Source organism: Sinocyclocheilus grahami, unplaced genomic scaffold (assembly GCF_001515645.1).
Source record: "Sinocyclocheilus grahami isolate Dianchi unplaced genomic scaffold, SAMN03320097.WGS_v1.1 scaffold310.1, whole genome shotgun sequence".
Taxonomy (NCBI): Eukaryota; Metazoa; Chordata; class Actinopteri; order Cypriniformes; family Cyprinidae; genus Sinocyclocheilus; species Sinocyclocheilus grahami.
The window spans coordinates 100,827-125,225 of record NW_015505489.1 but is presented as its reverse complement, the minus strand read 5'-3'; the positions used below and the strand labels follow the sequence as shown (position 1 = coordinate 125,225).

The 24,399-nt window shown below is 39.2% G+C and overlaps 1 protein-coding gene across 1 annotated transcript in view; it reads left to right on the top strand.

The window, feature by feature from the left end:
* The window catches only part of dnah5 (dynein, axonemal, heavy chain 5), a 132,123-nt gene that overhangs the window by 18,322 nt on the left and 89,402 nt on the right, over positions 1 to 24,399 (top strand). The window contains exons 9-33 of the mRNA XM_016293920.1: positions 188 to 295; positions 381 to 503; positions 1,247 to 1,462; positions 3,850 to 3,957; positions 4,062 to 4,147; positions 8,813 to 9,134; positions 9,443 to 9,649; positions 10,555 to 10,726; positions 11,084 to 11,229; positions 11,818 to 11,980; positions 12,346 to 12,591; positions 13,421 to 13,614; positions 14,220 to 14,301; positions 14,848 to 14,987; positions 15,187 to 15,388; positions 15,733 to 15,968; positions 16,180 to 16,398; positions 16,719 to 16,781; positions 17,145 to 17,383; positions 17,915 to 18,155; positions 18,819 to 19,018; positions 19,543 to 19,696; positions 22,090 to 22,253; positions 22,805 to 22,961; positions 23,122 to 23,334. Of these exons, the coding sequence (XP_016149406.1) occupies positions 188 to 295; positions 381 to 503; positions 1,247 to 1,462; positions 3,850 to 3,957; positions 4,062 to 4,147; positions 8,813 to 9,134; positions 9,443 to 9,649; positions 10,555 to 10,726; positions 11,084 to 11,229; positions 11,818 to 11,980; positions 12,346 to 12,591; positions 13,421 to 13,614; positions 14,220 to 14,301; positions 14,848 to 14,987; positions 15,187 to 15,388; positions 15,733 to 15,968; positions 16,180 to 16,398; positions 16,719 to 16,781; positions 17,145 to 17,383; positions 17,915 to 18,155; positions 18,819 to 19,018; positions 19,543 to 19,696; positions 22,090 to 22,253; positions 22,805 to 22,961; positions 23,122 to 23,334 (4,401 nt within the window). The remainder of the gene's footprint in view (positions 1 to 187; positions 296 to 380; positions 504 to 1,246; positions 1,463 to 3,849; positions 3,958 to 4,061; positions 4,148 to 8,812; positions 9,135 to 9,442; positions 9,650 to 10,554; positions 10,727 to 11,083; positions 11,230 to 11,817; positions 11,981 to 12,345; positions 12,592 to 13,420; positions 13,615 to 14,219; positions 14,302 to 14,847; positions 14,988 to 15,186; positions 15,389 to 15,732; positions 15,969 to 16,179; positions 16,399 to 16,718; positions 16,782 to 17,144; positions 17,384 to 17,914; positions 18,156 to 18,818; positions 19,019 to 19,542; positions 19,697 to 22,089; positions 22,254 to 22,804; positions 22,962 to 23,121; positions 23,335 to 24,399) is intronic.

Here is a 24,399-nt window from a genome sequence, read left to right as displayed (position 1 = left end):
ATATATATATATATATATATATATATATATATATATATACTCCACTGAAAGAAACGCATATTTTTGAGTTCGTATTTAATTATGTACATAATGCCTGTAGCAGTGTGTTATAACTAGTTTATAAAGTTTGTTATACAGAGTTTAATACACCCTGTGATAATACTGTGTTCGTGGTGCATCTTTATAGGTGTCCATGGTAGAAGCTATTCCTGGGCTTATAAATGCAATACGTATGATCCATAGCATCTCACGTTACTACAACACCTCAGAGAAGATCACTTCCCTTTTTGTCAAGGTAAGAGTGAGGTGACTCCCAAGATAGCTACATTTAATTTCACAGGCTTAATACTTTAAACTGGAAATATTGTCTTTCTCCTTAGGTTACGAATCAAATGATTACTGCCTGTAAGGCCTATATTACAAATAATGGCTCGGCAACCATATGGGATCAGCCGCAGGAAGTGGTATCCGAGAAGCTTAAAGCTGCCATTCGCTTGAATCAGGTACAATTTGACATTTAGCTGGAAGATGTGTATATATATATATATACTTATACTTGTAATAATACAGCTCTATGAGCACGTCTACTGAACACTGCCTTTGAACACACCACTTAACCTTCATCCACAGCTTCCTTTTTCTACATTTGTCTATTCCATTTTGCCAAGACACAGATTTTACTAAGCTTTAAGGCTCTGATGTTCATCCCTTTTAGACAAAGATAAACACAAGAAGAACACATAACCAGTCAACATAAATATTATTTGTGCTAGGATGAAGTCTAATGTGACTTTATTTAGTTCTACTTCAATGTCATGACCTTGTAAAGCCAATAAACTCTGTATCTTTATCTGTAAGATTCCCAGAAATGGACATGACAGACGTTATACCTGAAAATGGATAATTTAGACAATTCTACAGCTCAAATGATAACCTTTTTTTCTATTAAATATATGATTTAAAATTACAAGCGTCACATTAATGTGGCTCCATTTTTACTTATTTACTTAGTGTTCATCTGCTATACACCGCATTTGAACACTATACTTAACCTTCGTCCCTTTTAGGGAAAATACAAGAAGAACACAAATAAGTATTACACACAAATGTAGTTATTGATAATAAGTGGTGGAATAGTAATTGAATGTTACATTTTATTTTGATATAATGAATATATTGATTGTTGCTTTAGGGGAAAAAAGTGTCTACCAGATGTAAACACAAATTTCTGTGTCCAATAATTTAGGAATACCAGAAATATTTCCAAAAAACCAAGCAGAAGCTGGAGGAGAATCCCTCGGAGCGTCAGTTTGACTTTAGCGAGATGTACATCTTTGGCAAGTTTGACACGTTTCAGCGACGGCTGAACAAAATTCTGAACATGTTTAGCACCATTTCCACCTACAATGCCCTGCAGGACTCCAAAATTGAGGGACTGGAAACCATGGCAACCAGATTTCAGGTATCATGGTCATGATGTAGTAGTCAGGGGGATCTATTTTTAGATTTGCCCAGAAGACAAAAGAACATACCCAGAAGATAATAGTGTAATTACTGGCATAGGTCAGTATACGTTGCCTTCTTTAGTGGCATATAAATGTTTAATTTGGATGAGGCATTTATTAGTGAACTAAAAGAATTGTATAAGCTGAAATTTAATGAGAGTTTGCCAAACACCTCAGTTTGTGCAGTCATAACAAGAACCATATTATACAGTTGGGGGTATAATTAGAATTGATTAATATCATTGTAATGTACTGTTCATAATGGCAATGTTAATATTATGTAAGTCTCATAGGGTGAATACTGTTAAAGTGGGACACTTTTGGATAATTTGCTATTGCTGTAGATCTACAAATGGTTACATGTCATTCCATAATATTTTGGGATGAACTTAAAGGGATAGTCCACCCAAAAAATTTACATTCTGTCATCATTTACTCAACCTCATGTCATTCCAAAGCTGTATGCATTTGCTTCTTCTGCTGAAGACAAAAGAAGACATTTTGAAGAATGTTGATGACCAAACACGATTGACTTCCACTGTAATTTTTAAATGGAAAGTCAATGGCAACCGAAACTTTTTAGTTACCAACATTCTTCAAAACACATTTTTTTCACTCTATTTAAGTGATTTCTTGATTCAACAGGTCTGGCAGTAATCAGGCCTGGGTGTGGCTAGTGAAATTTAACTCTGCTTTCTAAAATAATGTGGTTAATTGCAGTTCTTTCATGATTTAACAGGAGGGGGCAATTAATTTTTTCACTTAAGGCCACGTAGGTTTGGAAAGCTTTTTTCCCTTAATAAATGAAATCATCATTTAAAAACTGCCTTTTGTATTTACTTGCATTATCTTTGTGTAATATTTAAATTTGTTTGATGATCTGAAACATTCAAGTGTTACAAACATGCAAAAAATAAGAAATCAGGAAGGGGGCCAACACTTTTTCACACCACTGTATATATATATATATATATATACTGTACATGCCAATTTGGAACGACATGAGGGAAAGTAAATGATGACAGATTTTTCATGTTTGGAAGGACTATCCCTTTGATGTCCAGGATTGGAAGAATATATGCATAATGATAAATATTAATTTATATGAATTTAATTTATATTAATATTGTCCTACTTTACCTGTATCCCCTTACCTGTATACTACTGTACAATTTTGATGGAGGTTTGATTCAATATATAACAATTTTCTGGCTATAATTAGCATTCTTAACATGGACTAAGTGGTATTTGTTCTCTCTGCTGCCTACTGTGGACAGACTGCAGATATGTTGGGGAAATGGGAGGTAACTGTAAAGGAAAAGCCTGTTTTTAACATAATGCATGTCTCATCATGGAGCGTTAAGCAGCATGGGAACTAAAGCCATATATTTGACTTATAAGTAGTAACTGCCCTTTCACGCTGATCTGACATCAGTAATGTAGTTTATTTTAGAATGACAAAGGCTATGATTTAGGTTGGCAGGCCGGTCCTGGATTTGCATGAAAGGGCAAATATTACCTTTAGATTTAACCTAGTATTGTTGTACTATGAGTCCATTAACATTCATTGCATCTCTTTATTCCAGTCACAAGCTTATTTATTCACTCTCATTTTTTGTGTCCATGGAAACAAAGTTTAGACCCTGAGGACCCTATGCTCCAGGAGGACTGAATAATTGAACAAATGCTGATAAAGATCTATTGCTAACTCCCGTTCTTTTTGAAAGTTGACCGTCTGTAGGAGTCAATTAATATTTTACAACAAACTGCTCCTCTGGCTATTTAAGGTGTTCTGGTACACACTGCCTGAGTGCTGTTGTAGCAAACGACTGAATATTTACCTTTCCAACTGGAAATGCTTTTTCTACAAGATATTTTTTTATCAAAAGCCTGTTACAGGAATACTTCACTAAGAAAATTAATATTCTATAAGAATTTTCCTACTCTCATGTTATTCCAAGCCTGTAAGACTTTAATATTTTTGAGGAACACGTGGCGTCAGTAGACTTGAAAGTTAGCACACAAGTTGTATGGACTACTTTTATGGTCTTTTTTGTTCATTAGGAGCTTGGCACTGATTACTATGATTGTTATATTGAAATAAGCAGTGTGAACATTTATTTTTGTGATCCATATAACAATTAATAAACAATCTTGAACAATATGAGGTTGAAAAAGCGATGACATCATAAATTATCTAAATTTTTAGGTAAACTATACCACATTTCGGCATATAATAAATAAAACTAAGATAGTTTTAAGATTTTTTTTTTAATCAAACCACATCTCTTGCAACTACAAGTTTCTTTGTTTTTGGCAATTATATTGTCCTCTGAATGTCCAGGCCGTTGTGATGACCATGAAGAAAAAACAGTACAGTTTCCTGGACCAAAGAAGGACAGACTTTGATCAGGACTATGATGAATTTTGTAAACAAACTAGTGAACTTCATGTAAGTATGTTTTCAGTTTTGTACATTTTCTGTTTATTTATTTTATTATTTTTATTTATTTTTGCTATAAAATGATTACTTATGCTTTAAATATTTATTTCTAGAACCAACTGAAAACTTTCATGGACAACACATTTGACAGAATTCAAAATACTCAGCGGGCTTTATATGTGCTCAAGAAATTTGAAAGGTAATATGTAATTATTATTTTTTTAATAACAAAATAACAAGGGTGACATATATGTTCCCATTCAGTCAGTCACGTTCTACGTTACGTCAGTGATTGACGGATTGGGATCTCGCCCGAGAGCCCAATCACCTTCGAGTGTAAACGAAACAAGCCAATGACAGTTGGCGTGCGTGTTTCGCCACGCGCACCCCGCCCCGCAGCGCGGGTATAAAAGGAGAGCGCATGCAAACGCACATCGGCTTTTCGCTTCGGAGCCGAGCCTTCTTCAGGACGAATCTCCGCGAGTGTTCGAGAAACAGCTGGCGTTGGTGTGACGGCGTATCAGCGGGGGTTGCCATCCAGGCTGCTGAAACCTCGGCAGGCTGCAGCTTCCATTCTGCGGTCTCGCCGCGACCTCCCCTGGGCGCTTCAGCGCTTTCTCTAAAAGAGTATTTTTCCATCTAAAGGAGCTTCACGAGCGACGGGCGTCTTTTTAAAGATGGCTTCCCGCTCGTGCGTTTCTGGATGTGGTCGTTTCCTGCCTCCATCTGATGGTCATGATCACTGCCTCTCGTGCTTGGGCTTACAGCACGCTGAAGCAGCGCTCATGGATGAGTCATGTTCTCAGTGCGGGAACATGACCATCGCGACGTTGCGGTCTAGATACCTCCTCATTAAACAGGGGGGTATCCCCCTTGCCATGCCCCGCTCTAGCTCCTCTGGTTCTCGGAGGGCTACTTCGGTTCATGGTCAGGGAGACCTGAGGGTTACGGTGAGCGCTTCCCCGTCGAATTCGTCTTTGCGGGCCTCTCATTCCTCAAGCATGTCGCACCACCTGGTGCTTCCGGACGAGCTGCAGTCAGTAGAGCTTACAATTCTGTCATTAAAGACAGCGCTCCTCACCGCATTGGCCTCGGTCAAGAGGGTAGGGGACCTGCAGGCATTCTCGGTCGACGATTCGTGCCTAGAATTTGGGGCGGATAACTCTCACGCTGTCCTGAGACCCCGGCCCGGATATATGCCCAAAGTTCCCACCACGCCCTTCAGGGATCAGGTGATGAACTTGCAAGCGCTGCCCCGGGAGGAGGCAGACCCAGCCATCGCTCTGCTCTGTCCCGTTCGCGCTCTGCGCATTTACATGGACCGTACGCGGAGCTTCAGGACCTCAGACCAGCTCTTTGTCTGCTTTGGAGGTCAGCAGAAGGGAAAGGCTGTCTCCAAACAAAGACTTGCCCACTGGTTAGTGAAGGCTATAGTCTTGGCATACCAGGCCCAACGTTTACCGTGCCCCCTCGGAGTGAGAGCTCACTCTACGAGAGGAGTGGCATCTTCTTGGGCATTGGCGTGGGGCGCCTCGATAGCAGACATCTGTAGAGCTGCCGGCTGGGCGACGCCTAACACGTTTGCGAGATTCTATAATCTCCGTGTAGAGCCTGTGTCCTCTCGTGTACTCGCCTCAGGTAGGCAGTAGCACCGGACATGCTCGGTGTCGATCCCGCTTGCAGCGCCATTCCCCTCTACGGACCGGATACGTGCGCTTTTGTGCTCCTCAATCAGTTCCCCATGACGAACCCTGGTGGAGTTCCTCCCGCACCCTCGGCGGTCAGGCGTGGCGGAGCGCCAGACGCCAGGCTCAGCACTCGTGTGCATGCCCAAGGTCAGCCCTTGTGCTGGGCTAGGTGCCCGTGTGTAGCGATTCCCCCTTTGGGTGATCCCACATGTGTATTCTTCCACGGTACGGCTCCCCTCACGGTAAGCCCGTGTCTTTCCCTGGCAGTCGTTCACTGCCATCTCTGCAGTGTAGTGATCTCACCCCAGGTGGGTTGAGTCTACCGCAGAGACTTCCATATGTAGTACGGCCCTGGGCCAGTCCATATGTGTAATTCCACATGATACCTCCTATGTGCGGGATGTGGCTTCCGTAGCGTCCCAACTGGGTACGCTTTCCCAGTGTTATCCAATGCACCACTGTATGGAACAGCAGTGGCGGACACCTCTGCCTAGCCGCTGTCCTATCTTCCGCCCCAGCTGGTGTGGGGGGACTTGCCGGCTTCAGCAGGGCACTGGAGGGGGTCAGCAATAGTGGCGTTTTCCATACGGATCCCAATTCGTCAGTCACTGACGTAACGTTGAACGTGACTGACTGAATGGGAACGTCTAGGTTACTTGTGCAACCCTCGTTCCCTGAAGGAGGGAACGGAGACGTTACGTTCCGTTGCCACAGTTGCTGTACCACCGCTGTACGGCCGGGGCACGTAGTCTCGGCTCCTCAGCGAAAAACTGATGTGCGTTTGCACGCGCTCTCCTTTTATACCCGCGCTGCGGGGCGGGGTGCGCGTGGCGAAACACGCACGCCAACTGTCATTGGCTTGTTTAGTTAACACTCGAAGGTGATTGGGCTCTCGGGCGAGATCCCAATTCGTCAGTCACTGACGTAACGTCTCCATTCCCTCCTTCAGGGAACGAGGGTTACACAAGTAACCTAGACGATATGGAGATCAGAGTAGCTGTCCAAAACAAAGCCTTATAAATATCTTGCTTAGCAGCACAATACAACATTTAATTAAAGGGCTGTCAGCACCTGTCCAGCTGGCAGACAGAGAGACAGAATTGGGGAGCAGCAGGCCAGAGGTTACACTGTTAATGCCTTGACCAGCCTGCTTTAACATTAAATCTCACATAAAAGCACGCCTCAATAACAATATCATATATATATATTAGGGCTGTGCGATATTGAAGAAAAAAGGATGCTACGCCTCCTCACGAGCCCCCTGCCCAGCAGTGGAGCCAGGTAAGTGGCGCGCTGCGCACTCAGACCCCACCCTGGGACGCGCGGCCTCCCGGGTTGGGTCCCTGTGTTCCACTTCGCTGCCCCACTGCGGGTACGTCGGTGATTGTATAATCTCCGTGTAGAGCCCGTGTCCTCTTGTGTACTCGCCTCAGGTAGGCAGTAACACCGGACCTGCTCGGTGTCGATCACGCTTGCTGCGCCATTCCCCTCTACGGACCGGATACGTGCGCTTTTGTGCTCCTCAATCAGTTCCCCATGGCGAACCCTGGTGGAGTTCCTCCCGGACCCTCGGCGGTCAGGCGTGGCGGAGTGCCAGCCGCCAGGCTCAGCACTCGTGTGCATACCCAATGTCAGGCCTTGTGCTGGGCTAGGTGCCCGTGTGTAGTGATTCCCCCTTCGGGTGATCCCACATGTGTATTCTTACACGGTACGGCTCCCCTCACGGTAAGCCCGTGTCTTTCCCTGGCAGTCGTTCAATGCCATTTCCGCTGTGTAGTGATCTCACCCCAGGCGGGTTGAGTCTACCAGAGGGACTTCCATATGTAGTACTGCCCTGGCCCAGTCCATATGTGTAATTCCACATGATACCTCCTATGTGCGGGATGTGGCTTCCGTAGCATCCCAACTGGGTACGCTTTCCCAGTATTATCCAATGTACCACTGTATGGAACAGCAGTGGCGGACACCTCTGCCTAGCCGCTGTCCTATCTTCCGCCCCAGCTGGTGTGGGGGGACTTGCCGGCTTCCGCAGGGCACTGGAGGGGGTCAGCAATAGTGGCGTTTTCCATACGGATCCCAATTCGTCAGTCACTGACGTAACGTAGAACGTGACTGACTGAATGGGAACGTTTAGGTTACTTGTGTAACCCTCGTTCCCTGAAGGAGGGAATGGAGACGTTACGTTCCATCGCCACAGTTGCTGTACCACCGCTGTATGGCTGGGGCACATAGTCTCGGCTCCTCAGCGAAAAACTGATGTGCGTTTGCACGCGCTCTCCTTTTATACCCGCGCTGCGGGGCGGGGTGCGCGTGGCGAAACACGCACGCCAACTGTCATTGGCTTGTTTAGTTAACACTCGAAGGTGATTGGGCTCTCGGGCGAGATCCCAATTCGTCAGTCACTGACGTAACGTCTCCGTTCCCTCCTTCAGGGAACGAGGGTTACACAAGTAACCTAGACTTTTGGAGTTGGTAAGAAATGGGTAGCACTTTAGATTAGGGAGCACTATTTACTATTAATTACTTGCTTATTTTCATGCATATTACTCGCATATCGGCTGTTTATTAGTACTTTTAAAGCACATATGAATGCCTTATTTTGCATGACCATATTCTAGATCCCTTAACCCTACCCAATACCTAAACATAACTACTACAACAACTGCCTTATTATCTATCAATAAGCAGCAGATTAGGGGTTTATTGAGGGAAACTCCAAGTTAATAGTGAATATGTGTTCCTTAATCTAAAGGGATACCAAGAATTATAATGTTTCTGTTGCTGCATTTACTGTATCAAAAAATACAGTGATTCTGTGAAATTTTATTGCAATTTTGAAAAACAGATTTAATATATTTTAAAATGTAACTTTTTCCTGTTATTGCACAGCTGGATTTTCTGCAGTCATTACTCCAGTGTTCAGTGTCATATGATCCTTCACACATTCTAATATGCTGATTTGGTGCCCAAGAAACATTTATTATTACTATAACAGTTGGAGATGGTCGTGCTGCTTAATATTTTTGTGGAAACTATGTTTTTTAATGGTTTATTTGATTTATTTTCCTTTAATATTTAAAAGCAAAACAATTATTTGGAATTTTTAAAAACTATTTATTTATTTATTTTCCACATTTTGCAATACACACATCCCCCGTCATTTTCATATTCACCAGGCTTGGCATCTCAGACTTGGGCATCAGTGAGAAGTACCAGAAAATTCTGCAAAACTTCGGAAGGGACATTGAGATGGTCTATCGAATTTACACCAAGCAGAAGACAGACCCCCCCATTGCTCCAGACCTCCCTCCAATCGCAGGGAGGATCCTGTGGGCTCGGCAGCTGTACAGCTGCATCCAGGAGCCCATGGATCTCTTCCAGGAGATGCCTGGGCTACTCAGCACTCCAGATGCCAAACCCATCATTCGAAATTACAACCGGGTAGCCAAGGTGCTGCTGGAGTTTGAGGTGCTTTATCATCAGAACTGGATGGCACAGGTCAGTTGTCTTATAGAGTCAAAATAAGGTACTGTTGACTGCTTGCTTTAGACACATTTGGCTCTTTGCTCATGTGCCACTTTCACTTGGTGATGTGTTTTAATTTTCTTATCCTGTAATTGTTCATTTATTTACTTTCCTCCCTTTTTATATAGATTATATACATGTTTTTTTAAATAAATATTTTATAGATTTTTATAGAAATCAATTCTGGTCATCTTTAAAGACTTGTAATAATTAAATGAATTAAATTAAATTTTATCTTTGTTTTAACTAAATAGCCAGTCATATTCATCTATTGTTCTTAGACGGAAGCAGTCAAAGTGGGCCTGCAAGCCTCTTTGCTCGTCAAGAGTCCAGAAACTGGGGAGCTGTACGTGAACTTTGACCCCCAGATCCTGACCCAGATTCGAGAAACAGACAGTATACTAGGAATGGGATTGGAGATTCCACCCTTTGCAGCCATCTTGCAGCAGAAAAAGGATGTTCTCAAAAAGAACTACAATAAACTTCAGGTATATCAACTAAGCCATGGTTCACTTTTACTACTGTTATTATTGCTGATGATTATAGATATAGTTCAGTCATGACAACTCTCAGAGTAGTTTGGCATGGTGATGCATATGACAGTGTTAATGCGTTTGGTCTTGGTGGAATAAATCTGCAGAGCAAGCACAGATAATTGCTACTGTCAGTATATCCACAGACATGCTGCTGTGACCATGTAAGGCATGCTGCTGCTGCTGTACAACATACATTCAATTACCTGTAGCAGATCTATATGGGTGGAGCCGGGGGAGGTGGAGGGTTTCTGAGCCAAACACTTTAGTTTGGGGACCAATTCTCACTTTTAAGTAACTATTAACTATGGCATTTGCCTCAATAAATTTTAATTTGCTGCTTATTAATAGCCAGTAAGGTAGTTGTTAAGTTTAGGTGTGGGTTATAAGGGATCTAAAATATTGTTATGCAGAATAATGCGTTAATATGTGCTTTATAAGTACTATTAAACTGCCACTATGCTATGTAATATGCATGCTAATAAGCAACTAGATGGAGAGAATTGACCCCTAAACTAAAGTGTTAACCAAACTATTAAAAGTTAAGTAGCAAGCACATTGGCTGCAGAATCAGCAGAGGCCAGTCAACTCGTGCCATGCTGGATGATGTCATTGTTTATAGATTGCATTAAGAACCTATCAGCCTGTGCCATGACAAGTTTCATGACTGAACTAGATATTTCACCTTCTACGTTTTTTTCATCATTTACTCATGTCATTCCAAACCTGTAAGACTTTTGTTCATTTTCATAACACAAATGAAGATATTTTTAATATTCTCTCATCATTTTTGTCCATCCTCTGAGAGTTCACAATTTTCTTTGCTTGTGTTCTGTTGCCTTGTTTATTCCTTTCTTCAGTTGATGGTGAGAGAGAACTCCAGGGTGAGGTCTAAGATCCAGCCAGCCTTTGAACAACTGCTCATGCCACATGTGGCTAAAGTAGATGAGGCCATTCTGCCCGGTCTGACCTCCCTCAATTGGACCTCTCTAAACACTGAGAAATACCTTAATCGAATCACTACTGCACTTGGTGAGAGACTCCACTTTACAGCTAATTTCCATGACCACATTAGGAACATACAGTACAGTAAATGGCCACAAGTAAAATATGTGGACACCCAATTATATACTTGTTGAACATTTAATGTCAAGGCCACTGGCATTAATAGGAAGCTGGTCCTCACAATGTCGTTAAAACAGCTTCTAATCTTCTTGGAATGCTTTGCACTTTATGTGGGAACATGCCTGCTAGGATTTGCTGCCATTCAGAAACAAGCATTAGTGTGTACAAAGGAATGTCCACATTGTTGTGTACATAAGATGTTTGTAAATGTGCCCAGTATGATTAGATATTTTAAATGAAAAGATTCTTTCTCCTGGTTCACAGAGGACCTTGAACTTCTGCTGCAAAGAATGAATGATCTGGTGGAGTTTAGAATCGACGCGGTTCTGCAGGAAATGAGCACGACTACGCTGTGTGTGTTGCCTGAAGATGAGCCATGCACCTGCGAGGAGTTTGTACAGACCACCAAGGTACACACATACATATACATAAAAAATGTCATATTATGTATTCATAGCAACATGCTGTTATTTTTCAGAGGATATTGAGGCAGAACCAATTCCACTTGCTAAAGTAAATAAATGCAGATCAGTGAAATTATAGGACTCTTTCAACTCGATCTCATTTGAAAACTATTTGACGGGGTGGTAAATTTGTACGACGTGATTTGTACAGCAACTGTTCTTATTCACTTTCAGTCTTTTAGTTTCATGAGGGCCATTGCCAGGTGGGTACAGCTTTTTATTTAGTCAGAATGCCTACCAAATTTTAGGGGAAACCAGTTTGGGAACTGGATTGAGTCAGTACTGCAGATAATGTACAAAGACTGGCATTTTTACATTATTTTCATTATATTTTGGTATCAAAATGGTACCAAAAAAACAGTACTTTTGACAACCCTACTCTATAGTATTTGTTGGTGTCTCGTTACCACTGCCATTTGCTATTCCATCTTTTTAAAACCCAAGTTCTTGTCACCTGGACCATGAAAATATAATCAATTGGAATACAGAAATAATGCATTTGATCATGCTCATTGAATTTATTTTCCATTTTAGGAGCTTTGCATCAAAGGAGCCCAAATGCTGCATACCAAAAGCTTATTGGTGGAGGAGGCAGCCAATGAGCTGATTAATATGTTACTGGAATTTGAGCAGAAGGAGGAAGAAGAGAGAAACCGGGATGAGAGCAGAACAGAGAGCAAAGTGGAACAGATGGACAGTGATGGTAAGAGCTGCTGAGCTGGACGATGATTAATACTTCAGATGAACTGACATTAATTTGAACTGTTTTCAATTGTCCTCTTGCATTATCAGCATACTTTTTCCTGTTTAACACTGTAAAGCTGCTTTGACACAATCTGTACTGTATAAAGCACTATATAAATAAAAGGTGACTTGACTTGACTTGACATGGTTCTCAGTGTTAAGGGATGAATCTCAAAATCTTAATATCACTGTTGAAAAGGGTTCAGATATGCAGAAAATGCAGGAAAACCAAAGAATATTAATGCATAGTAGCTTCTCATATTCCAAGTGCTTACAGTAATATTTTGTGATCATTTCTGTTTTGTTTATCCAAAGGAGAGGAGGAATTTAAATCAGAGGGCCGTCTCTTGTCACGTAGCACCATGGCCCCTAGTGTTGGCCCCTCTTCTCCGCTGATGAGAAAGAAGAAAAAGAAGGATCTGATGAAGGTGATGGAGGAGGAGGCAAAGGAGCTGCTGTCTCATTTCAACCATCGGAACGTGGATGCATTACTGCGCCTTACCCGTAACACACTGGAGACTCTACGCAAACGCATCCATGCGTCATCACTGATGCATTTCCTGGGTTTGTGAAGTCACTTCCTTCAGTGGTTTTACTGATAATACTTCAGTACATTTATTTTTGGTTTATTTAAAAAGGGTAGTGATTAAGTCAAAAGGTTTATTTATTTATTTATTTTGCATCAGCACAATTTCTATTGTCAATTAGAATAGCACTTCTCATACAGTTGTTACTTTCAAACAGAGCTGCTTATGTTGATCAGTGTGACTGTAACGATGAGTGAGGATCCATCTGCAGCTTTATTATCACAATGATTAATACAGTACGGAGGCAGCAACACAGAAGAGGCAGAGAATTTACAGTCCAGAGAACAGGCGTGAGGCCGGGGCAGGCAGATAAGCAATCACAGTCCAAGTAACAGGCAGAGGGTCGAGGCAGGTGGCAAGGATCAGACATGAGAGTACAGTCCAGGTTCAATCACAGATAAGGTAATCCACAGAAGAACGCTCAGAATTGACAACTGTAGCAAATCAAGACTTCGCAATGAGAGTGTGAGTGAGCAGTGCTTAAATGCGTATATGAGTGAGTGATTAATTGGATGCAGGTATAGTGCAATCAGTCTCAGGTATGACGGCTGATGGGAATTGAAGTCCGAATCAAAACAGTCAATATTCATGTGATGGTTCCCTCTGGTGGTGCAAGAGAGGCAGTATGGGAGCCTCACTTGTAACAGTGATAAATTCATAGAACCAATTTGAAAATTAGCAAAATCACAGTGGGGAGCTTTTTTGACCCTACCTTTATATTTATTTTCAAAGCATGAAGCTTCATATAATCACTTGGTTGGTCAACTCTAACTCATTGTTATTAAATTTCACTTCTCATGCAGCAGATGCAGACTCCTCAATTCGGCAGAGGGGAAGTGGGCAGCAGCCCATCTTTAGGGTGGGAGTGTGTTTAGCCATCCCCAACATCATCACGGTTCCAGGGCTAGATGAGGTTCAGCAAGCCTTGAACAGAGCTGTGGACTGTGTGGTCAGTGTCAGTAAAGGAGTTGGACAGTGGAGCAAGGAGAGAATTTCCAAGGTATTTATTTAGTTATGTATATTACACTGAGATGAGTCATTGTTAATACACTTGTCTGCTAAATCTCATTCTCAGTGCCAATAATATGAGTAATTGATATTACAAATTACAAAGAGTCCAAGCATTTTTTTTTAGCTTTTAGCCCATGTGTGTTTGCTTAAAGGGCTATCTGACTCAATTAACTTTTAAGAGATATACGCATTTACATTTTTTTTTTTACGCTGAGTGCAAATAGCCAACCTTAATGGCAAAGGCAAATATGCCCTGAAACACATTTCTTTTTCAGGTCACCAAGGCCTCTTTATTTTTCACCCCATCCTCTTGATAAAAAGTCCCACCCGGCATTCTTTTTTGTTAAAAATCCTGTTTCACTTGAAAATGTCACATTATATAAGTAAAATGGGTTTCAAGTGCCATTTCATGTTGAGTTTGAGTAGCCTATAGTGTACCTTACCTATTTTATTCACCTTTTATTCTCATACTCTATAATTATTTTGCTTTCTTGAACTGACATGATCTCAGAAGTTGCCATACATAATCTATGTAGTTCTTGTTTGAGTGTAATGTATGCAAAATGTTAGACTTGAGTATTTTTGCTGTCACAGAGGAAAATGAGTGAGCGACGCATGGCCGCTCTGAAACAGAACAGTCAAGAGAGTGAATCAGAAGATGGCGAATCGACCTATCGCAGCCTAGCCGGTACGACTCTTACCCACCCTCTGTAATTATACAGCTAAGCAGAGCAAATCAAGAAATAACAGGTCTTTGGTCAGTTTAAAATTTGTCTTTATAATGGTTGAAAATTGAAGCTCTGGATGGATACGTTCATCTCCAGTCATTTGATAAATAAAACGGGAATAAAGATAATGAATGCAGAAAGTGGGTGTGATTTTGTGAAGTGGTGACATGTCCCTAGCAGCACGGTAACAATCTTATCCACAACGTTTATTCTCTCTCCATCGCTCCCTCTCAGAATAAGGAAACTGACACAGAATTGACAGAGTACAGCAGTGTCACAACAACATATCTCTTCTTACTGTAATGAAGCAGCTCTGCCTGTAAACCCTTCATCCCCTGAAACAAATCAAAGATAAAGGGTCCTTCATCTAACTGTTTTGAGCCAAAAAGATAATATTTCTGAATCATGTTTTTCAGAGACATTCTTGTCTCACAGCTCCTGTCTGCTCTTGTTTATTAACCTTCTCATCTTTGAACATTTTGTTCCTCCAGAAGGCAGTACCTCAGATATATCAGCATCTGCAAACCAGGTCATTCCCATCCAAATTAAGAACTACCACAAAAGCATCTCTGAGAACAAAGAGATTGTCAAGCTGGTCTCTGTGCTTAGTACGTCCATCAACTCCACCAGGAAGGTCTGTTTTAGTTTCTTTCTTTCTTTCTTTTCTTGAATCTGGATATTTAAGTCAGAAATATGAATGTCCCATGGGAGCAAGTCTGTATAGCTTTAATTGAATGTGTTTGTTTTATTTGGTTGTGTTTATAATGTGACAATGTGATATTTTATGGTGTATAACATGTAATGTATGATACTTCTCATGTACTGTTACACAGGAAAAAGTGAACGCTCTGGATCGCTTCAGCCTCTATCACCACATCTGGAAGAAAGATCGAGAAGAAACCATCCAGAAATTCATCCAGCGGAACCCTCTTCTTTCTGAATTTGAGTCTCAGATTCTATACTACAGGGATCTTGAGCTAGAAATTAATGCAGAGCCTGAATTTATCTCAGTAGGAGCTCTGGCACTATATACAGGTAGACAGACTCTGAATCAGTAGAAACTGAGCATGCTAATAGTGATTGAGAGGTTAACATACAGATAAGAGGTTTGTTTATTTAAATGACACAAATAATGATTGCAGCAATGGTGTGAACATGCTTAATTTTGCTGTTCTTGTTTTTAGATTATTATATATGCATATTATAATTTTTTATTTAAATTCATTTTATTTAGATTCATTAATTAATTCTCATTTTAAACATTTATGATACGTAAATAGCAGTGTACTTATGACAGATTTCTGAAAGAAAGAATTGGATGTTTATTAAACTACAAATAGAGCTCTTTATTCTTTGTGTGTTGCTGAATTTACCTACAGCGGATCTAAAATTGGCTCTTACTGCTGAGACAAAGAGTTGGATGGTGGATTTTGGTCACCACTGCAACAGGAAGTATCGCATGGAGATGGAACAGATCTTTACTTTTATAGATGAGGCGAGCAAGAAACTCAACAGGCAAATTAAGGACTTGGATGATATTCGTATCGCCATGGCAATGCTCAAAGAGATCAGAGAACACCAAATCTCCATAGACTTTCAAGTTGGTCCAATTGAGGTACACACAAAAGAAAAATAAAGCATGCAGGGTCTTTATTATATTTTATTTTTTTAAATCAATTTTGAAGTATCAGCCCTTAAACTAAAATGATATACATTTTTGTGTGGAATATACCATTAAGAATGTACAATAAATAGGGACAGAACACAATTTATGTATTGTCCTCGGGTATAACGGCAATGTCTCTTTCTCTGGTTTTGGCCTGAAGGAATCGTACAGCATGCTACATAAATATGGATTGTTGATTGCCAAAGAGGAAGCAGACAAAGTGGACACACTTCGGTACACCTGGGAGAAACTGCTTTCCCGTAGCACAGAGGTGCAGAATGAGCTGGTGACCCTTCAACCAAACTTCAGGGGAGAACTCATCAGAAACGTTGAGATCTTTGTGGAAGACTGCCAGCTCTTCTACCATGACTATGACGGGGTGAGTTCTGAGAGGCAGGTAAACTCTATCTATCCACTTCTCTCACTCTGAGATGTTCCTCCAGGAAATTACAGTTTCAAGCCCAAACACAATTGTTTTCCTGCATTTATATTCTTTTGGGTGTTCTGTAACTTAAAATTGCTAGAAATCAAACCACACAAACATCAAAGGGATTCTTTGAAGAAACTGTGGTTAAACAAATGGTAATCAATGCACCAAAAAACAATGCTTACTACACAATTTTAACTACAATAAAACCATGGTTACTTTTAACAATATGTCCATATGTTTCTCTGGTTTTGCACACGTCAAATCCTCAGGATGGCCCCATGGTGGTTGGATTGGCTCCTCAGGATGCCAGTGACAGGCTTATAATGTTTCAGGTAATTTACCATGTCTGTTTCCATAAACATAAACATAACTTGAATTTCATTGAAATGCTATCATAATATAACTGCATTAACTGGATACTATATTCTGAGTGGTTAATTGGTCAATTAGGGGAAAAAAATGCTGCACTGCACTGAGTAAAAGTGAAACTAAAGTGACATTTGAATTTGAATCATTTATTTAAAGCACATTTTTATACTGGTCTCATTTATTATTAATATTATTATTATTTATTTTTATATAGATATACATATTATTATTATTATTTACATAATGTTGTGTACATGTTTTGTTTATGTACATATAAATGAATGCTTGCTTTAAGTTATTTACTAAAATGGTCTGGTGTTCCACAGAATCGCTTTGACAACCTGTTCCGTAAGTATATAACATACACAGGTGGGGAGGAGCTCTTTGGCCTACCTGTTACCCAGCATCCTCAGTTGCTTGAGATCAGGAAACAGTTGACACTTCTCCAAAAGCTGTATGGACTCTACAACAGTGTCATTGACACAGTCAATGGCTACTATGACATCTCATGGGCTGACATCGATATTGACCGAATCAACAATGAACTACTTGAGTTTCAGTCGAGGTGAGAAGGTTACAGAAGTCAAACTAAATTCCTGAATATCCACTCTCTGGCAGTCGTATAATAAGTTACACTGAAAAGCATGAAAGCACCAGGGGATTTAATTTGTGCTGGTCTGTTCTGGGTAATCGCAGAAGCTTCTCAGAGAATAGAATCAATTCTCCATGCCTGTCTAGGACTGAAATTAAAGTTGCTGTTTTGGAGCAAGTACCAGTGTAACACAATAATCTTTTCATAATAATAGGATGAATAAAAAGTTTTCTGTCAGATTAAATTTACGTATACTAGAGTTCAATACAATGGGAATTAATATTGTTATGGTTTACAACAAGTCATTTGCAGTCAGCAAGGTTTATGCACAGTCAAACAACATTAATTTTCACTAATAGTGGACAAAATTTTACAAATCTAATAATAGTTATTTCTAAACATGAAATCAGGCACAAGCACAACATTGAACTTTAATCCTAACGCCCAGTGCAATATTCGGCAAATGCATTACCCTGTTGAGATTTGTTTTGTTTTGTTTTGCAGGTGCCGTAAGCTGCCACGGGCCCTTAAAGAGTGGCAGGCATTTCTGGACCTCAAAAAAACTATTGACGACTTTAGCGAGTGCTGCCCCCTGTTGGATCTAATGACTAACAAAGCCATGATGACCCGTCACTGGAAGAGGATTACTGAGGTTACAGGTCACACCTTTGAAGTCGAAACTGATAACTTCAAGCTCCGCAACATCATGGAAGCCCCACTGCTGAAGTGCAAAGAAGAAATTGAGGTCAGAAATTAGTTTTATAGATATCGATAGATAGATCGTAGTTTTGGCTTTAAAGCTCTTTATTTCACAAAATTAAATAAAGAATTCCATAATAAGTGTTACAACCATTTGTGCAGGACATTTGTATTAGTGCTGTGAAGGAGCGTGACATCGAGCAGAAACTCAAGCAAGTAATTGCGGAATGGGACAACAAGACCTTTACCTTTGCTCAGGCACAATGAACTTTAAACCTCACAAACAGTGCAATTTTCAGCATATGCATTACCCTACTGATGTAAATTTAGTTTGTTTCGTTTTGTTTTGCAGGTGCCGTAAGCTGCCACGGGCCCTTAAAGAGTGGCAGGCATTTCTGGACCTCAAAAAAACTATTGACGACTTTAGCGAGTGCTGCCCCCTGTTGGATCTAATGACTAACAAAGCCATGATGACCCGTCACTGGAAGAGGATTACTGAGGTTACAGGTCACACCTTTGAAGTCGAAACTGATAACTTCAAGCTCCGCAACATCATGGAAGCCCCACTGCTGAAGTGCAAAGAAGAAATTGAGGTCAGAAATTAGTTTTATAGATATCGATAGATAGATCGTAGTTTTGGCTTTAAAGCTCTTTATTTCACAAAATTAAATAAAGAATTCCATAATAAGTGTTACAACCATTTGTGCAGGACATTTGTATTAGTGCTGTGAAGGAGCGTGACATCGAGCAGAAACTCAAGCAAGTAATTGCGGAATGGGACAACAAGACCTTTACCTTTGCTCACTTTAAAATCAGAGGTGAGCTCCTTCTGAGAGGAGACAGCACATCTGAGATCATTACTAACATGGAGGACAGTCTGATGGTGCTTGGCTCACTTATGAGCAACAGGTGAGGCGTTAGACCAACATGTAATTTCTCTGGAAAATTCTTTATCTGTGCAGTTACAGTAGTTTATTTCAAGTGACATTTCATGGCTATGAAGATATCCACAGCGGTTTTATAATAGTCTGTTAGGTAGCATTTTTCCCTTTTTTTTTTCCTTAAGTAACTTTGCCACTACATGTTAATTAAAGTATTAGTAGATTCTCTGCTTAATATCTGCTAACACTTTATTTAGATGGTCCACTAACAGACATTTTACTGACTATAAGTAACTTTGCATGGACATGTCAACTTAACCCTAACTTAACAGTCTACTAAAAGTCTAATAAGAGTTAGTTGACATGTAGTTGCAAATTTACTTATTGTTATTAGAATGTCAGAAAGTGGACTATTGTAATAAAGTGTAACATTATTTACTTGTGAATTTTACAAATTGACTGTGTTGTGGCATTACGTTTAAATGGTGGAATGAATCAATACTAATTATTAAGCATATTCTCTGATGCCCATGACATTGTGTCTCTCTATAGATACAATACACCATTCAAAGCTCAGATCCAGAAGTGGGTTCAGAACCTCTCCAACACAACAGATATCATTGAGAACTGGATGACTGTGCAAAACCTCTGGATTTACCTTGAGGCTGTTTTTGTTGGTGGAGACATAGCCAAACAGCTGCCGAAGGTAATATCAGTAATTCAGTCTTCCATACATTGACACCTAGATTTTAACCATCGTACTGAAAGTGAAGAAACTATGGAAGCCCGTTTCCGCCACTGAATAATTTTTTTTTAAAAGGTTATTGCCACTTTTTATCTCACAATTCTGACTTTTTTTCACAGAATTGCGTGATATAAACTCACAATTGCGAGTTATAAAGTCAGAATTGCGAGATATAAACTCACAATTCTGACTTTTTTTCTCAGAATTGCGTGATGTAAATTCACAATTGTGAGATATAAAGTCAGAATTGCAAGATATAAAGTCACAATTCTGACTCAGAATTGCGAGTTTATATCTCGCAATTCTGACTTTATAACATGCAATTGCGAGTTATAAAGTCAGATTTGCGTGATATAAACTCGCAATTGCGAAGTTGATGTCTAATTTTGAGGGGGGGGACTGATATGTTCTCAGAATTGTGAGTTTATATCTCACAATTCTGACTTTATAACTCGCAATTGCATGTTATAAAGTCAGAATTGCGAGATATAAACTCGCAATTCTGAGAAATAAAGTCAGAATTGTGTGATATAAACTCGTAATTCTGAGAAATAAAGTCAGAATTGCATGATATAAACTCGCAATTGCGAGACATTAAGTCGCAGTTCTGAGAAAAAAAAGTCAGAATTGTGAGTTTATATCTCGCAGTTCTGACTTTATTTCTCAGAATTACGAGTTTATATCACACAATTCTGACTTTATTTCTCAGAATTACGAGTTTATATCACAATTCTGACTTTATTTCTCAGAATTGTGAGTTTATATCTCACAATTATGACTTTTTAACTCGCAATCGCGAGTTTGTATCACGCAATTATGAGAAAAAAAGTCAGAATTGTGAGATAAAAAGTCGCAATTATGTTTTTTATTTTTTATTCAGTGGCGGAAACGGGTTTCCATAAGAAACAATAGGGAAAAGAGTGAAGAAACAAGACTAGGTCAAGATGACTGATTTCAAACCCACATATCCCATATGAGTATCATAGCTCAATGTGTTGGAGCATGTTTACTAACTGCCTGATATGCAGTGAATGTGTTTAAATCAGTTTAAGATTAATATTGTTCAGTTTTCTGCTTATTTAAACTGTGTCTTATTTAATAGGCTTTCTTAAACTCCCTTTCTTAAACTCTTTCTTTAAAATCTCCTCTCCTCATTTGTAAGTCGCTTTGGATAAAAGTGTCTACTAAGTGTCTGCTTACATTATAAAAAATGTTACAAGACAAGATGGATTTTACGATATGTTTGTGTTTCTCCATACAATAGAAAAGCATAAGAAACTCATTATAATTACATACTTAAAATGGTTTACAAATGCACTTTATGATTGAAACAATATATCCTTACACTTAGTTGATATGACCAAAATCTTATTTCACGGTATGAAAAATTTTATTTCACAATAACAATATACAGTATATCTCAATCTAGTGATTTTGTTTTGTTTTATTTTATTTTATATTATTTTTTGTTGTTGAAAATAAGAACAAAGTAAATTACAAACAATAGGACAAATACAATAGAACAGAGATAAAAATTTAACTTTTTCAGCTACAAATGTTTTACAGAAAAAATTAAGCTACAATAGGTTTATTTAGCCTAACATGTAGAAATGTATATTACAGAAATTGAATAATCAAGTGTAAAACTAAAACACTATGTAGTCTTCACTGTATGAATCAAATGTGAACTGATTCTTATTAAAGATACAATGTGATTCAGTCAAGAGCAGTGAGTGATTTTTTCTTTGTCTTTTGTTGTCTAATTAACATTATTGACATAGACAGCAGCTAGAATGCTGTCCCTTTAGTCTTAAACTTTAAGACTGAGTTCAAGGATCCAATATATTGTACTGATACACATCCGGTTTTCACCCAACTGTTTGTTTATTTAACGCATAACTAACTGTGTTTATGTGAATAATCCACACGATTTTGACATAACTGTGTGTGTTATGTGACCATTCAAGCGCTATAAGACACAAAAGAGAACTTATTTGAATTAGTGTTCATCAGGTTCTTTTCACATCTTATTAAGCTTAATAACTCTATTTAACATCAAACACATCTCAATCTTTATTTTCTCATACATGCATGTTTCATCACTCTTGTGTATAACTTTGAACTAGTACTGTGCTACGTGGGTATATTTGCATACAGCGAAATAAGCAATAGCAAAATTTCTAACGATAGACACTTTATACCGTCGTAGCAATATATACCATCATACCACCCAGCCCTACTTACAGTAAAATAATTATATTGTTTTTGCATTTCAAAAATTAGATTTTTATCAATTAAATTAATACTAATGAGAAAATCTTATTAACAATGTCAAATGAATCTTTCCATTTTAGGAGGCAAAGCGGTTCTCCAACATTGATAAATCCTGGGTGAAAATCATGACTCGAGCTCATGAAATGCCCAATGTAGTCCAGTCGTGTGTTGGAGATGAGACTATGGGGCAGCTGCTGCCTCACCTGCTGGAACAGCTAGAGATGTGTCAAAAATCCCTCACAGGGTACGTCACTCAAGTCCTTATTTTAGGATTCAGTTTCTTTACCAAGATGCACCTGGGAACTTTGCAGTTCTGTTGTCACAGGTGACAGTAGGTAGATTGAGTTGGAAATTAAATCAGTGATAAACAAGTTTGCCAATGTTTTTAATTTCTGAAATCTCATATTTTTGAGTTGCAATTTTTGTGAGGTTGAGTAGAGCTCTTCATAGTGCAGCTGATTTAAACATTTTTGGTAACACTTTATTTCGATAGTCCACTTTAGACATTCTATTAACAGTAAGTAACTTTGCAACTACATGTCAACTAGCAGTTAGTAGAGTATTAGTAGACTGTCTGCTTAATATCTTGTAACACTTTCTTTGTCAACTTATTCTACTAACCCTAAACCTACCCTAACAGTCTACTCTGAGCGTTAGTAGACATGTAGTTGCAAATTAATGAGAATTAGTTGACATGTAGTTGACATGTAGTTACAAAGTTACTTATAGTTAATAGAATGTCTAAAGTGGACTCGAAATAAAGTGTAACCGCATTTTTTCCCCCCTACTTTGCAGGTATCTGGAGAAGAAGCGATTGCTATTTCCACGTTTCTTCTTTGTGTCAGATCCTGCCCTGCTGGAGATTTTGGGCCAAGCATCTGACTCACACACCATCCAGGCTCACCTGCTCAACATCTTTGACAACATCAAATGTGTCCGCTTCCATGAAAAGGTGATCACTACTTTAAATAAGCAAAATATTACTCTTTGACCTTCCGTTCCAATAATTTAGACATGCTGGAACAGTTGCTGCATGTCATTGTCATGTTTTAGAATTATTTTTTAATATTTACTTAAAAATGTCTGCTGCTAAATCTACAATTTGCTTTTAGATGCATGATAAGATTCTGGCAATATCATCCCGAGAAGGTGAGACAGTTGAGCTGGATAGGCCCGTTATAGCGGAGGGCAATGTGGAGGTCTGGCTTAATGCACTACTGAAAGAATCCCAGAGGTCTTTACACCTTGTCATCCGTCAGGCTGCGCTTGCCATTCAAGACTCTGGCTTTGAGTTAATCAAATTTTTGGACTCCTTTCCTGCACAGGTAGTGACAAAATAGCAGAGGCGGACAAAGTACACAACTCCATTACTTGAGTGAAAGTACAGATACTGCTGGTCAAATATTACTCCATTACAAGTAAAAGTACAGAAGTACTTGCTTTTAAAAGTACTTAAGTACCAAAAGTAAATTTCCTTTTTTGTGTCAATGCACTGTTTTATTATTGTTGTATGTAATACTTGCAATACCTTTGAAGCAACTTACAATACATTACACCTACTGAATACACCGACTAGCTTGTAGTATCTTTGGAATAAAGAGCTTTTAGAATGTTAAAAACAAAACAAAACAAAAAAAAATTATTATTTAACACCCCTACCCACCCCCACAAAAGCAGGATGGTAGTGATCTCACACAGCTCTGGACACATCTATGTGTAGCCATTCATCCACATTTGAACAGAGTGGACAGTGAAATTGCTGTAAATATAGACTGATAAGGAAGAAAATCAAAAATCAAAACCTGCTTTAAAACCCAGCAACACAACTTTAGCTGTATAACTTTACAACAGCAGCACTGCTTTAACAAAAAATCAAAACAGCAAGACTTATTTGACATCAAAACAAAAAATTTAAAAATGCTGTCTAATCGCTCTCGTGGTACTTTGATGTCATACACAGAACGGTCTGTGCAGTGCTGCTTCAGTCAAACGCCTTTTGTGTTTTATTAGGAGACGCACAACAGTTCTTCTGTGGCTTTATAAGTAATATTTTCACATACACAATTTAGCAAAATCAGACAATATTGTGTCTAGTATATACCACAATATTAACTTATTATTATTGAATTGTTGTAAATAAATATCACATTTGGAACTGGTCAGTGTTCAAAAGATGCTGGGAAATCACTTCATGTAGCCCTACAAGAGTGATTACTGATAAACTGTCTGAAAAAAAGACAGTTTTTAGAGAAGAAAAAAATCACCCACTGACTTTCAAAGCTGCTACATAGTAACAACTTTCTACTTTGAGGATCTTGATAGAAATGTAGTGGAGTGAAAAGTACAATATTTGTCTTTCAAATATAGTGAAGTTAAAGTCGTAAGTTTCC